General features: G+C 38.5%; 1 protein-coding gene across 1 annotated transcript; it reads left to right on the top strand.

Annotated features, from left to right (window-relative positions):
• The first annotated feature begins 4,651 nt into the window (after positions 1-4,651).
• On the top strand, positions 4,652-11,816 carry LOC137712886 (uncharacterized). The gene is made up of 8 exons (XM_068452069.1): positions 4,652-5,132; positions 5,959-6,327; positions 6,436-6,695; positions 7,289-7,430; positions 7,617-7,988; positions 8,129-8,260; positions 8,888-9,016; positions 9,153-11,816. Exons 1-8 carry the CDS (start codon positions 5,007-5,009, stop codon positions 11,418-11,420), a joined length of 3,798 nt encoding a protein of 1,265 aa, XP_068308170.1. The 5' UTR covers positions 4,652-5,006; the 3' UTR covers positions 11,421-11,816.
• Positions 11,817-12,532: the final 716 nt, after the last annotated feature.

Raw genomic sequence — 12,532 nt, 5'->3', positions numbered from 1 at the left:
AATTTATTGGTCACTAGAGCTATGTACCAAATGACACCTTTGTAAATGTTTGTGTTGATTAATGAAACACTACGCTATTGTTTCTTGTAAAAAAAAATAAAAATAAAACCTCTTTAATTGATGTGTGTTTCATATTGTTGACTACTTTTCGGGATATATCTCATATTTAATGACCACTTGATTATCTTTCTTCTAAAATACTATTTACTTATGTAAACGTTTACACCAACATTTCTTCTAGAGAATTTGTATGAAATGTTCAGGGTTAACTCCATTGCTTATACTGTTTTTTAGAACAATAGGTAACATTAGTATCATTGACAACATAGGGCAGTGGCATGCCCCACAATTAGGTTGGATAAGCCTAAAAGGGTTGTCAGGGGATGATTAGGTATGAAGTTAGCATATAGAACCACACAGCTAGCTACCCCACAAAACATACCTAAGCATGACTTAATTGAAATGGTCACATATATAAACTTTCATCAATTAACTCGTATTTGAGAATAATAATGTTACCCAAACATCAAACGTAAATCCAGGAACATAGGATATTGTTCACAAAGTAAACCAAATCTACTAGGGAGTTTGGCCAATGTGGCCTTCCATGTCAAAAATTCGCTCTTCAAAATGTGTTAGGTGGAGTAAAATTAGTATAATGAATTGACTTCGGGAATGATACTCCTCAACAATATTGGTAGGAACACAAACAAATGTATAACCAATGATATATTCCATCAGAACAGAAGTAGATTTTGCAGGTTTTGGGAAGACTGTCCATTATTCTTGAAGTTTTAGGTCTTAGGTGCCAAGGATCACGTTTCTGGCTATGTTGTTAGCCCATAACAGGCTTGATTCTATCATATGTTGTGAAACAAGCTCAAAAGTGGTTGTAAGAGAGAGACGGACAGACTCGTACTTAGGTTTGGAAGGTTCTAGCTGAAGCTGGAGGTGTTGTTCGGTGCATCTCTGGCGAAGCAAAGTATGCTTTTGGTGCATCCCTACCAAAGCAGGGTACCACCATTCGGTAGACTCTAGTTGAAATTGAATCTTTACCATTCGGTGCATTCTAGCGGAATCACTGGGTACCTTTCTCTCACATTTGTGGTAGTAATCAGATCCGAGAATTTGGAAACTTCTGCTCTCTACACTGCTGCTGCAAGAGCAAGTTAGACATGGAAGGACAAGAAAAATCTTCTCCAGTCAAAATTCAATCGGCTATAAACTTCAAAATTTTACCTATTCATGGACATAAAGAATTTAATAATGTCTTTTTGCATGATTGAAACGGTCCGTAAAAGCGAGTCAAAGGGCCAGGGAATCCTTATTAGTGAGGTACTTCCATGTGTAATGCTTTAAGCAAAAGTCTTCGAATGAATATCATGGCGGAGGCTTATTGAGCTCTTCCACACCATAGTTGGCTACAATTAATGGTTTCGTAGCTTTTTGTAATCAAGCAGAGTGTCACATTTGGTGTTCAGATAAAATAGTTTTTGTTCAAAACGTCCAAGTCAGTGAAATGTAGTTCGACAAATCGCTAAATGGAGGAAACAATATTATGATTGGTGCTGTGGGAAATAAAATCTCCATAAGCACCAAAGTTAAAACATTTAGGTTCTAAGACATGGTTTGGTTTAAACTAATTAATCATGGAGAATTTTCGGGTCTCAACATGAGTGGTGTGTGTTAAGAAACTTTAGGTTTCTATGACACTTTTCCGAAACTTCAGGTTCATAATAACTGCAAAAAAGACAATATATAAAAGACATAATATATAAAGCAATTGAAAACAAATATAATGATAGTGGGTAGCTTCGAACGCTTTGTGTGAAAGTTTTAGAGAACGACCCCAAAAATATGTAGCTTTATGTAAAAAAAAAATTATTATTTTGATCGGTTGGGCTGCAGGCTAGCGAGAGAGAAGTGGGGTTTGTAATAGGGCTGGGCACGGGCCGGGCCCAAATTTGGAAGAACCAGACCTACCCGTTTTAAAATGTAACGGGCCGGGTGTAGGGATTTAAGTTTGGGAACTGGACCTAACCCGGCCCGTATCAAACGGGCCGGTTCGGGACGGGTCCACGGGTCCAATAACTTTTTTTTTTATTTTTTTTAATCTGGTTATGGGCATACTAAGATTGAAGCAGAATGAGGTGTGGTTCCAGTGCCGATCGAAAAGGAAGAAGCTTGTAGAACCAAATAGCAGAATGAGGTTATGTGCTAAAGTAGAATTGCTTATACGGTTCACAAAAACTGAAATAGAACGAGCAAATATTCACCCTTTCATCCAAAATTTCCAATCCATAAAATGACTCCCCATTATGATCACGACGCCTGCAACAAAAAAAATATAAGACATCGCATGGACAAGTCAAATGTAAAAAGAGCCAAGGAAACATAATAACAACAATAATGCCAAATATTCGACAAATCCTACTGCTAAACGTGATATGGAGCTTCAACTTCAGTGTCTATCTAACATACAAAGAGACAAGCAACTCATGGGGGAAGCATGTTCACTGTTTTCAAAACACACACAGCTAAGCTCAACACACAACACATAAACGCACACCACATAGAAATGCACATTGCACAACACAGAAGAAGCAAAAACTACAGTTATGCACAGATTCAAAAACTGCACAGATTCAAAACTGCACATGTATATATCCAACAACAGAATATATATGTGCAGATTCAAAACTGCACACATATATATATATATATATATGTATTAAAAAACTGCACAGATTCAAAACTGCACACACACACACACACACACACACACACACACACATATATATATATATATTCAAAAACTGCACAGATTCAAAATTGCGCATATATATATATTCAAAACTGCACAGATTCATTCATCTGAAGATCTTTACCATATTCCAAGTTTCCAACTATATGAACAAACAATGAACTGTAGTTTTATTGCATACATACCTAATCCAACTAGATTGTTTGTCTGATCACAGAACTCAAACCAATCAAAACTCAAACCAAAAGTCAAACTAACTATTGAGCATACCATTCAATCAAAACTCAAACCAATATATTATATATATATCAAATATTTTTCAGTAATCAGCTAGATAATCAAACCCAAATTAGAAAAACTAAAAATATAGAGAATACTGAGACGAAAAAAGAAATAGGAGAAAAAAATATCACCTTTCTTGGCCAACAGTGTCCCAAATCTGAGCCTTGATGAGCTTGGAATCAACGGTCAAAGTCTTGGTGGCGAACTCGACGACGACGCCAATGGTAGACTTGGACTCCGAATTAAACTCGTTCCTGGTGAACCTGGAAAGCAGGTTCGACTTTCCCACCCCAGAAAGTCTTGGTGGCCAACTCGACGCCGATGGTAGACACTACTAGACAGTAGCCGTTGAGGGAGTCGAGGCTCAAGGGAGTGACGGTGGAGAGGTGGGGCGTAGGAGTGAGAGAATGAGTAGCAGGGTGCGTGTGCTTGTCTGTGTGTGTGGCTTGCTTGTGGCTAGCCGGAGTCGTGTCGGAGAAGGTGGACGGAGGAGCGGCATCGCGAATTTGAGAGAGGGTTGGAGTGTTGGAGAGATCGAGACTGAACACTGAAGTCTGAAACTGATTTGGAAACCTAGGTTACAAATTAACGGTTCAGATTGAATGATAGGTTATCATTCAATCTCGACCGTTGATTATAATATGAAACGGGCCGGCCCGAGGCCCCGTTTTTCTAAGGTTTTGGAACCGGCCCGCCCCGTAAATAACCATGCCCCGACCCGCCACGCCCCGTTTGTTCCCAAAAAAAAAGGACCTGGCCCGTACCCGCCTCGAACATACACTACCCGCCCCTACCCGCGGTTCCTCTACCCGTTTGCCCACCCCTAGTTTGTAGAACCCAGGCCCAATATTCCTATTTTCTTATAGAAAAGATAACAAAGAAAAGCAAACATTAATTGATTACATATTAGTTCTAGGTGCGTATCCTTGCTAAATAAACCCACCCTATATGAATTTCATGTACAAAAAGGAATAGAAATACTAAACTACTTGAATTCAAGTTATTAATCGTAATTGTTTCCAATCAAGTTTTGAATCACATTATTTATAAGAAAATATCAAAGAACGGCGGGAATAGTAACTAATTAGCTACTCTTTTTTGGCGCGTGTTCCCGCTAAATAAACCTATCATGTATGTATTTATATTTGAAAAGAATAGAAACACTAGAATATTGGGGGGCAATCAAACTCAACTTATTCATTGTAATTGCTTCCAATCAATTTCTGATTCGGGTTTTCTTATAAAGTTATACAAAGAAGAGCGAAAACAGTAACCGATTACCTACGGATTATTAACGCAAATTTTTGCTATATAAACCCGCCCTATATGTAATACTATACAAATATTGTCCAATTATGAAAATTAAATACCTAAAGCAGAAAAAAATCGAACTATATTATATCTTCTCCAAAAAAAAAAAATGTATATAAATTTATTCAGACGGATGATTGAAAAGAAAGTATCAAATTATGAAATTATTTTGGAATTTTAATCCTGTTAATTTGTAACGTAAAACAGTATTTCCCTCTCTCTCTTTCTCTGGCTCATTTCGTTTTAACCGCGCCTCTCGTAGAGGTAACCAAGTTACCATTACCAAAGCCTTCCCTTGTCCCTCTCCTCTCTCTCCAAATATATACGCAGCACCAAATCTCATCGTCCTCAACCAAAACCCCCATTGCATCCCACTTTCTCTCTGAATCCCTTGTCACTTCTCACCCCTGCAATCCAATCCAATCCAATTCAATTCAACCCACTATCCCAATCCGATTCACCTCCGACGCAATTCATTTCGATCCGAGAACCGTCCACTCCTCGATCTATAATCCCCAGATTAATTGTCGTTTGTTTTATTCATTAAATGCTTGATTTTTGATCGGATTGGATCCGAATCGGACGGCGAACGCTTGCCTGGGATGGGAAGAGCCGGTGAATGAGAATTCTATGAGTGCTTGAACCAAATATGCCCGGTTTAGCTCAGAGAAATGACCAATTCAGTAATGGGTTGTCGCCCATTTACTCACTATCTTCGCCCAACGAATTTTGGTCCAAGCATCGTGACGATGTTAGCTACAATCAGCTCCAGAGGGTACTCTATTTTTTTTAATTTATTCGATTTTTTCTTTAAATTTGGGTTGAGATTAATTTGGATTACTTTTCATATTGTGTTTGATCAACGAATTAAATGGGTGTTTGATCAACGAATTAAATGGGTGTTTTGCGTTTGAATTGGATCTTGTACTATTTGTACTTGTTTGATTGTTCATTGGGGGGCTGATTTTCGTCGGAATATCGGTGTTTTGTTAATGAGATCCACTTTACTTGTTTGTGTGTGTATATATATGTCCGTAGTGAGAATATAATCTTGTAATTATGTAATTGAGTTAATAATTGCGTAATGTGTACCGTTATTGGAGAATGTTTCTCATTATGTTTTTGTTTCCAAATGGCTCTTCACATGCGTGGTAACGGAAGAAAAGTATGTACAAAAGAAAGAAATTTTATGTTTTTGTATTATCCAGGCGCGATATCTGAATGAAGCTGTCTGGTTATACCAAGTTTAGTGCACCTTTATTGCTTAGTTTATAGTAAGTTAGTAACGCTTACAGGCTTGGACATAGAACGTATTCACAGACTTACACATGTAGACTCTTTCATCGACGCAAGCACGTTGCAGGTAGAAAAGTTGCATCCATTGTTTCTTGATCAATGATATCATTTCCCAGTTACTGATCCTAAAACTGTGGTTGGTTTGATGGTGTTTGCAGTTGGGATTGAATAAGAAGTTCCTTGTAGTAATACGTATTTGGGAATTTATGGATTGTATAATAACCTATAATTATTCGGTTTCTTTTTTTTTTTACTCATTGTTGTCTGACAAGTCTCATATGAAGTTCTATATACCTTTGATGTAGTTTTGGAGTGATCTATCACCACAAGCTCGACAGAAGCTTCTCAGGATTGACAAGCAAACCCTTTTCGAACAAGCTCGGAAGAACATGTACTGCTCTAGATGCAATGGGTTACTGCTTGAAGGTTTTTTTCAGATTGTCATGTATGGCAAGTCTTTGAAGCAGGAGGGAACATGCGAGCAACTATCTTGCAACAGGTCAAGGGCCTCCAAAAATCAAAACGATGGTGGATCAAGTATTACTAATGGGTGCCATGACGAAATACCAGATCCATCTGTCCATCCTTGGGGTGGTCTAACCATAACACGTGAGGGGTCGTTGACGCTGATTGATTGCTATTTGTATTGTAAGTCTCTCAAGGGACTTCAAAATGTAAGTTATAATTTTATTATTTCATGACTTTGGTGTACAAGCCAATTTCATTCTAGTAGCTGATTTTTTTTAATTTTTAATTTTTAATTTTTTAATTTTTTGAATTAGGTATTTGACAGTGCACGTGCAAGAGAACGAGAACGTGAGTTGCTTTATCCTGATGCATGTGGCGGGGGAGGTCGGGGTTGGATAAGCCAAGGAATGGCAAGTTATGGCAGAGGACATGGAACAAGAGAATCTTGTGCATTGCACACTGCTAGGCTTTCTTGCGATACATTGGTTGATTTCTGGTCAGCACTTGGAGAAGAAACTCGACAGTCCCTTCTTAGGATGAAGGAAGAGGATTTTATTGAGAGGCTCATGTACAGGTGTTTAGCTATTCATGTATCCCTTTCTCAAGAGATTCAATATAAAATAGTGGAAGTGATGTATTTCTTCTTTCTGGTTGAGAGAAGCGCTGTATGTTTAGTTATGGTTTGTGGAGGAAGTTTTGGTTATTAGAACTGCAAGATTAGTAATGATATTGAGGATGTTCAGCCTGGTGAAGCTAATAGGGAAGAGAAAAGTAGGTTCACTTGGTACAATAGCAGCCCATCATTAGCCGACGCATCCTTGAAGGCTTTACATAGGCCTAAAACATACTCTTTTCTTTGAATTACATTTGAATTTGGGTTCATGCGCATAGTAACTATTATGACGGTATTTGAAAATCCTCACCAAAACATATGTGCAGGTGAATAAAAAGTAATAGCGTGAAAGATTAATCTACCAGTGGCTTTTCATGTTGCAACATCTGGCCGTTTTGTATATAGCATGCAGTTATACGTTATTTGGTCCTCTAAAATTGCCTAGTCAAGAGTTATGTTTGCAGCAATTACTTCCTTAAGTTTGGATATCCTAAAAGTCCTCATCATTTACTTTTATTCTGGGTTGTCTTAAGATTTTGATGTTCCCGTCACAGGTTTGATAGCAAGAGATTTTGCAGAGATTGCAGAAGGAATGTGATTCGTGAGTTCAAGGAGCTAAAGGAGCTGAAGCGCTTGAGGAGGGAACCTCGCTGCACTAATTGGTTTTGTGTTGCAGACACCGCATTTCAGTATGAGGTGTGGCCTCAACTGTTTCTTTAATTTTGTTCTTTTCTCTGATTTTTGTTGTGATTTTTGTGTTCTCCAAGTTTTTCAAGAGCAGACTAGTGAGATAATTAATTTTTGATAGTTGAACCACTTTAATTTTTGATAAGTACGGATGATGTGACTGGCATTTTTATCTCTTTTTTGCTGTCATTACAGGTATCTGATGCCACAGTACAAGCTGATTGGCGCCATACTTTTGCTGACACTGTTGGTACATATCATCATTTTGAGTGGGCAGTTGGAACAGGCGAGGGAAAATCAGACATTCTGGAATTTGAAAATGTTGGCATGAATGGGAGTGTGAAGGTCAATGGTCTAGATCTCGGTGGTTTAAGTGCATGCTACATTACCCTGAGGGCTTGGAAACTAGATGGCCGTTGCACCGAGCTTTCTGTAAAAGCTCATGCATTGAAGGGTCAAGAATGTGTTCACTGTAGGCTTATTGTCGGAGACGGCTATGTAACAATCACAAGAGGAGAAAGTATTAGAAGATTTTTTGAGCATGCTGAAGAGGCAGAGGAAGAAGAGGTAGTTAAGATCCCTAAAGGCTTAGTGTTATTATTTATGTTCTCAGTTCTCCAGAGGCAGTTGAGATTTATATTTTATCTTACGGGGTTAGACCTAAAGAAGTGTTCTAAAGAAGTGTTGTTATTTAATGTGTTTTTCAGGATGATGATTCCATGGACAAAGATGGAAATGAACTGGATGGAGAATGCTCCCGTCCGCAAAAACATGCGAAGAGTCCTGAACTTGCTCGAGAATTTCTACTAGATGCTGCAACTGTTATTTTCAAGGAACAGGCATGTTCAGTCTGCTGATGTTGTGTGTTAAGTTTATCGTTGTTCATTATATAAACTCAGCTCCTTTGTTTGTTTACCTGTGTTAACATAAATGAAGATCCTTCATATACCATATTGTATTCTTAAACCTCAGTTAGGTAGTATGCAATTCAGTCTATAAGACATCTGGGTGTAATGTGGAAAGTAAGAGAGATAAATTATATTTTCTATGCTAGGAATGATGTCAAATAGTGGTGTTGTCAATGGTGCCTAGGGAATGCAATCACAATAGTTCGGAATTGTTACTATTTAAACCTTTTTATTTAACTATTGAGGAAATGGTATTTAAAAGTTGCGTTTTCCTTGGAGCAACTACGGTGGGGAGAGGGTTAAAGATTCAATGTTAGGTTGTACTTAGCCAAAATGAGGATAAAAAGCAAAAGAAAATGAGTGTGGCTGCATGTTGCACACAATGTCTTCATGGCAGAGATGCTTAGATTTTTGGAGTTCGGAGTTATGTTGGCATGATGCTGTAAAACTACTCACTATGTGTGTGTGCTTGCATTGCTGGCAGATTTCTTAGTATGCATGTTGTGTGTGACTGTAATATACGTATTCTGTGTCTGATTGTGAATGCCAATCTTTCAGGTGGAAAAAGCATTTAGAGAAGGAACAGCTCGTCAAAATGCACATAGCATCTTTGTTTGTCTTGCACTAAAACTGCTGGAAGAGCGAGTTCATGTTGCCTGCAAAGATATAATTACTCTTGAAAAGCAGGTCTTAAATCTTGTTACATTTCGGGCTGTAAAAACCTTGTTATATATTCAAAGATAACATACTGGGTAGAAAAATGAGGAGCCATTTTGCGTTTTAGGAGAAACACTTCTGATGACTTTGCACCTTTTCTCTACAGATGAAGCTTCTAGAAGAGGAAGAAAAAGAAAAGCGTGAAGAAGAAGAGCGCAAAGAGAGGAGAAGAACAAAAGAAAGAGAGAAAAAGTTGCGAAGAAAGGAGAGGTTGAAAGGGAAAGAAAAAGACAAAGATATGGAATGTTCTGAAGTAAATGAAATTCCTGCTCTTGATGTTGTCTCAAAGGAAGAATCATCACTACATGCTGATGAGGAGCCTAATAGTTCCATTAGCTGCAAGGATTCAGTTATTGAAGCTGATGATCAGATTCTATCTAGGCCTGGATCTCCTGAGACACGTGATGAACAGTCCCAAAAAGATTTTATCATTTCAAAAAGTGAAGACCACTGTTATGATAGTCCTGATGGTGAAATCACCAATGGAAGAGGTGATAGTGGTTCTTTTACAGTTGAGCAATCAAAGTTTTCACGACGGAGATTAAAATATAGGAGAGAAGCTCAACTAGATGCATCTTTGAAGTGGTCTGACCGACGCAGATATGCTGCTGTTTCAGACAGTGCTTCTGTGGTTAGTAGATCTGAGTCGAGATGTAATGCTGATAATTTTGAGACTCCATCAAGGGTCATCAATGGATCAAATAGGCAATTAAGAGTGAATGGCCCGAAGTCCAATGGTCGACATAGTGGTCCTAAGTTTACTGAGAAGTTTCTCTCCCCAAGTAACAGGATGAGTGACAGATACGACTTCAATTCTTGCAGCTGTAACAAAAACACTGAATATAGAGCAAAGGTAGAGCCCCATGTTTCTGCTGCCGGATTGGGATGGGATACTAAAACTGCAAGTAAGGCAGAATCTGCATTAGATATGTCCAAGCAATTCTATCGTGGTAACAGGTATAACCAAGTAGGAGACTTGCGTGATAGTTGTGTAAGACCCAAAAGCAAAGTCAATTATGGGGACAATCCTGGTAGAGATTTGGTTCATCCCAAGAAAATTTGGGAGCCCATGTATCCTAGAAGTAACTCAGACTCCGATGTTACCTTGAGGTCATCTGCTTTCAAGGATGAAGATAAAATCGTGAAGTCACCTGGTGATATAGGTACATGTGAAGATCGGGTAGATGCAGGTGAGATTGATGAGGATAATAACTTGAAGGAATCAAGAAAATCCAGCACAGGAATGGATGTCAACTGTCAGAGTGGATTTCATGCAGGAGCACAGGATTCTTGCAACTCAACAAAAGCCACTTATGAGGAGATTGGATTATGCCCTATCGGTTCTGTACTTAATTCCATTGACTCTACATCAAATGGAACTTCTGACCCCACTGTCAGCAGTACTTCTAATTCCGATAACTGCTCGTCATGCCTAAGTGAGGGAGATAGCAATACAACCTCGTCAAATCATGGACATCAGGAATCTTCATCCACATCAGATTCAGAAGATGCCAGCCAGCAATCAGGAGGAAAGGAAACTTCTATATTCATTCCAAATGGTTTCCGAGACCATGAAGTTGGTATGGAGAATAATCAGAGTGCAAAAGGAGAGTCTATCGAAACCAGGACACCGATTGGTCCTTCACTGAGTGGAGCAGGGAGTAACATTTTTGGGAATCCATCAACAAAAATTGCTCAGAGTTTTGATAATGGTTTGTCTGCTGTTAATGTTGGTTCACAGCATCATGGGATGCTTCCTCCGATGCATAACCAAAATGTACAGTTTCCTGTGTTTCAAGGTCCTTCAACAATGGGTTACTTTCACCAAAGTCCAGTTTCATGGCCTGCTGCTCCAGCAAATGGAATGCTAACATTTCCGAACCATTACTTATATGCTGGTCCTCTTGGGTATGGTATAAATGGAAATTCAGGCTTCTGCATGCAGTATCCTGTGCAGCACGTACCTCCCTTGTTTACCCCTGGCCCCGTTCCAATTTATCAGCCAGTCATCAACAGAGAGGAGCACGCTCAGATATCTACCCCGTGTATGCAAGACTATCCTAAAGAAGCTAGTACAGAGAGTGTGGATCCATCTGGAGCGCATTCAAGGCAAGCACCACCAACTGGAGAAAGAGCGCATGATGATAATTCTGGAAAATTACATACGAACAATGATGGCTTTTCCTTATTCCATTATGGTGGCCCTGTTGCTAATCCACCAGGATGTATGCCTTCGAAAGAACAGACCGTTACGGATTCTCCCTTAAAATGTTCGGATCATGTTGAGAATGATCAGGCGTGTTACAAGGAGGCTACCATTGAAGAATACAACCTGTTTGCAGCAAGTAATGGCATAAGGTTTCAATTCTTCTGAGGTAAGAAGGTGTGAGGCGGCTGTTGAGGAATATGCAGTCCCTATCTTCTTATATCGAGATGAAGGTTTGTGGTACTTGGTACTCAATAATCTTCCTTTGAAAAATTCCAATTTTTAGCTCAATAGTTTTCCGTTTTTCGATTTGCCCCATTGATTTTTGTTTTTCCTATAGTAGAGAGAAAAAGGTTGGGAGAGTGCTACAATGTTTGAAGAGTTTTCTTTTTCGTTTTTTTTTAATTAATGAAGAATTTGTTGGTATGGAAGTTTACTCCTGTATTTTAGAGCTTGTTTTAGGATTTTGAACCTCCTAAAGCATTTTATTAAAAGAATTTTCTGGGATGATGAAAATAATGGAGCTTATATGATGAGGAATTTATGTGTTATGGCTTGAGTGCACATCCTTTGAGTTTTCCCATCAAATTTTGATGGCTTGAAATTTTGTTTACCATCTGTGACTCAATAAATCTTCCTCAATTGGTTGTTGGTCAAGGACTTCTTCACCTTCTTCAAACTTAAACTCCAATTCCCATTGTTCATGGAGAAATCTTTGGTCGACAATAGTACACAATTACTTTTGCCTCTTATACAAGGATTCCTTGGTCGGGCCAAAGAAGTACCGTCACTAGATCATTATCAAACTAATTGCAATCCGTTTTTTGTTTCGGAAGGATCGTGTCGGAGCACCTTCTACTTCTAATCGGTTATTTTTTTGTTTTTTTGAGTACATCAATATTAAAGGGAAGAGGAGTTCGGTTAAACCACACAATAGGTAACCTAAAACTGGGTTGGATTAGAAACCAAAGTTTTTGAGCAACCAGTCTGGCAAACAACTCAAACGACGAAAAGTATTGTTAATTCCTACATGCTCATTCCAAGTTCGAAGTTTAGTAAGTCATGGCACATAATTTTGAAAAAAATATCGAGTAATACTATTCATACCATGTTTTTATACCACATTTCTATACCACCTTAGCTGGCATTTGATATGGACAGCCATATTGTTTGAAAAATTTGCAAAACCCAAGGAAATGAAGGAGAAAGACTCATTGTATACCATAATCATCATTTAATTAACTAATTTTTCTTAATTATTAGTTTATTAAATAATGAAC

This window comes from Pyrus communis, chromosome 13, assembly GCF_963583255.1.
Source record: "Pyrus communis chromosome 13, drPyrComm1.1, whole genome shotgun sequence".
In the NCBI taxonomy this organism is placed as follows: Eukaryota; Viridiplantae; Streptophyta; class Magnoliopsida; order Rosales; family Rosaceae; genus Pyrus; species Pyrus communis.
The sequence above is the reverse complement of the archived record's forward strand: the minus strand, read 5'-3'. Positions and strand labels throughout refer to the sequence as shown.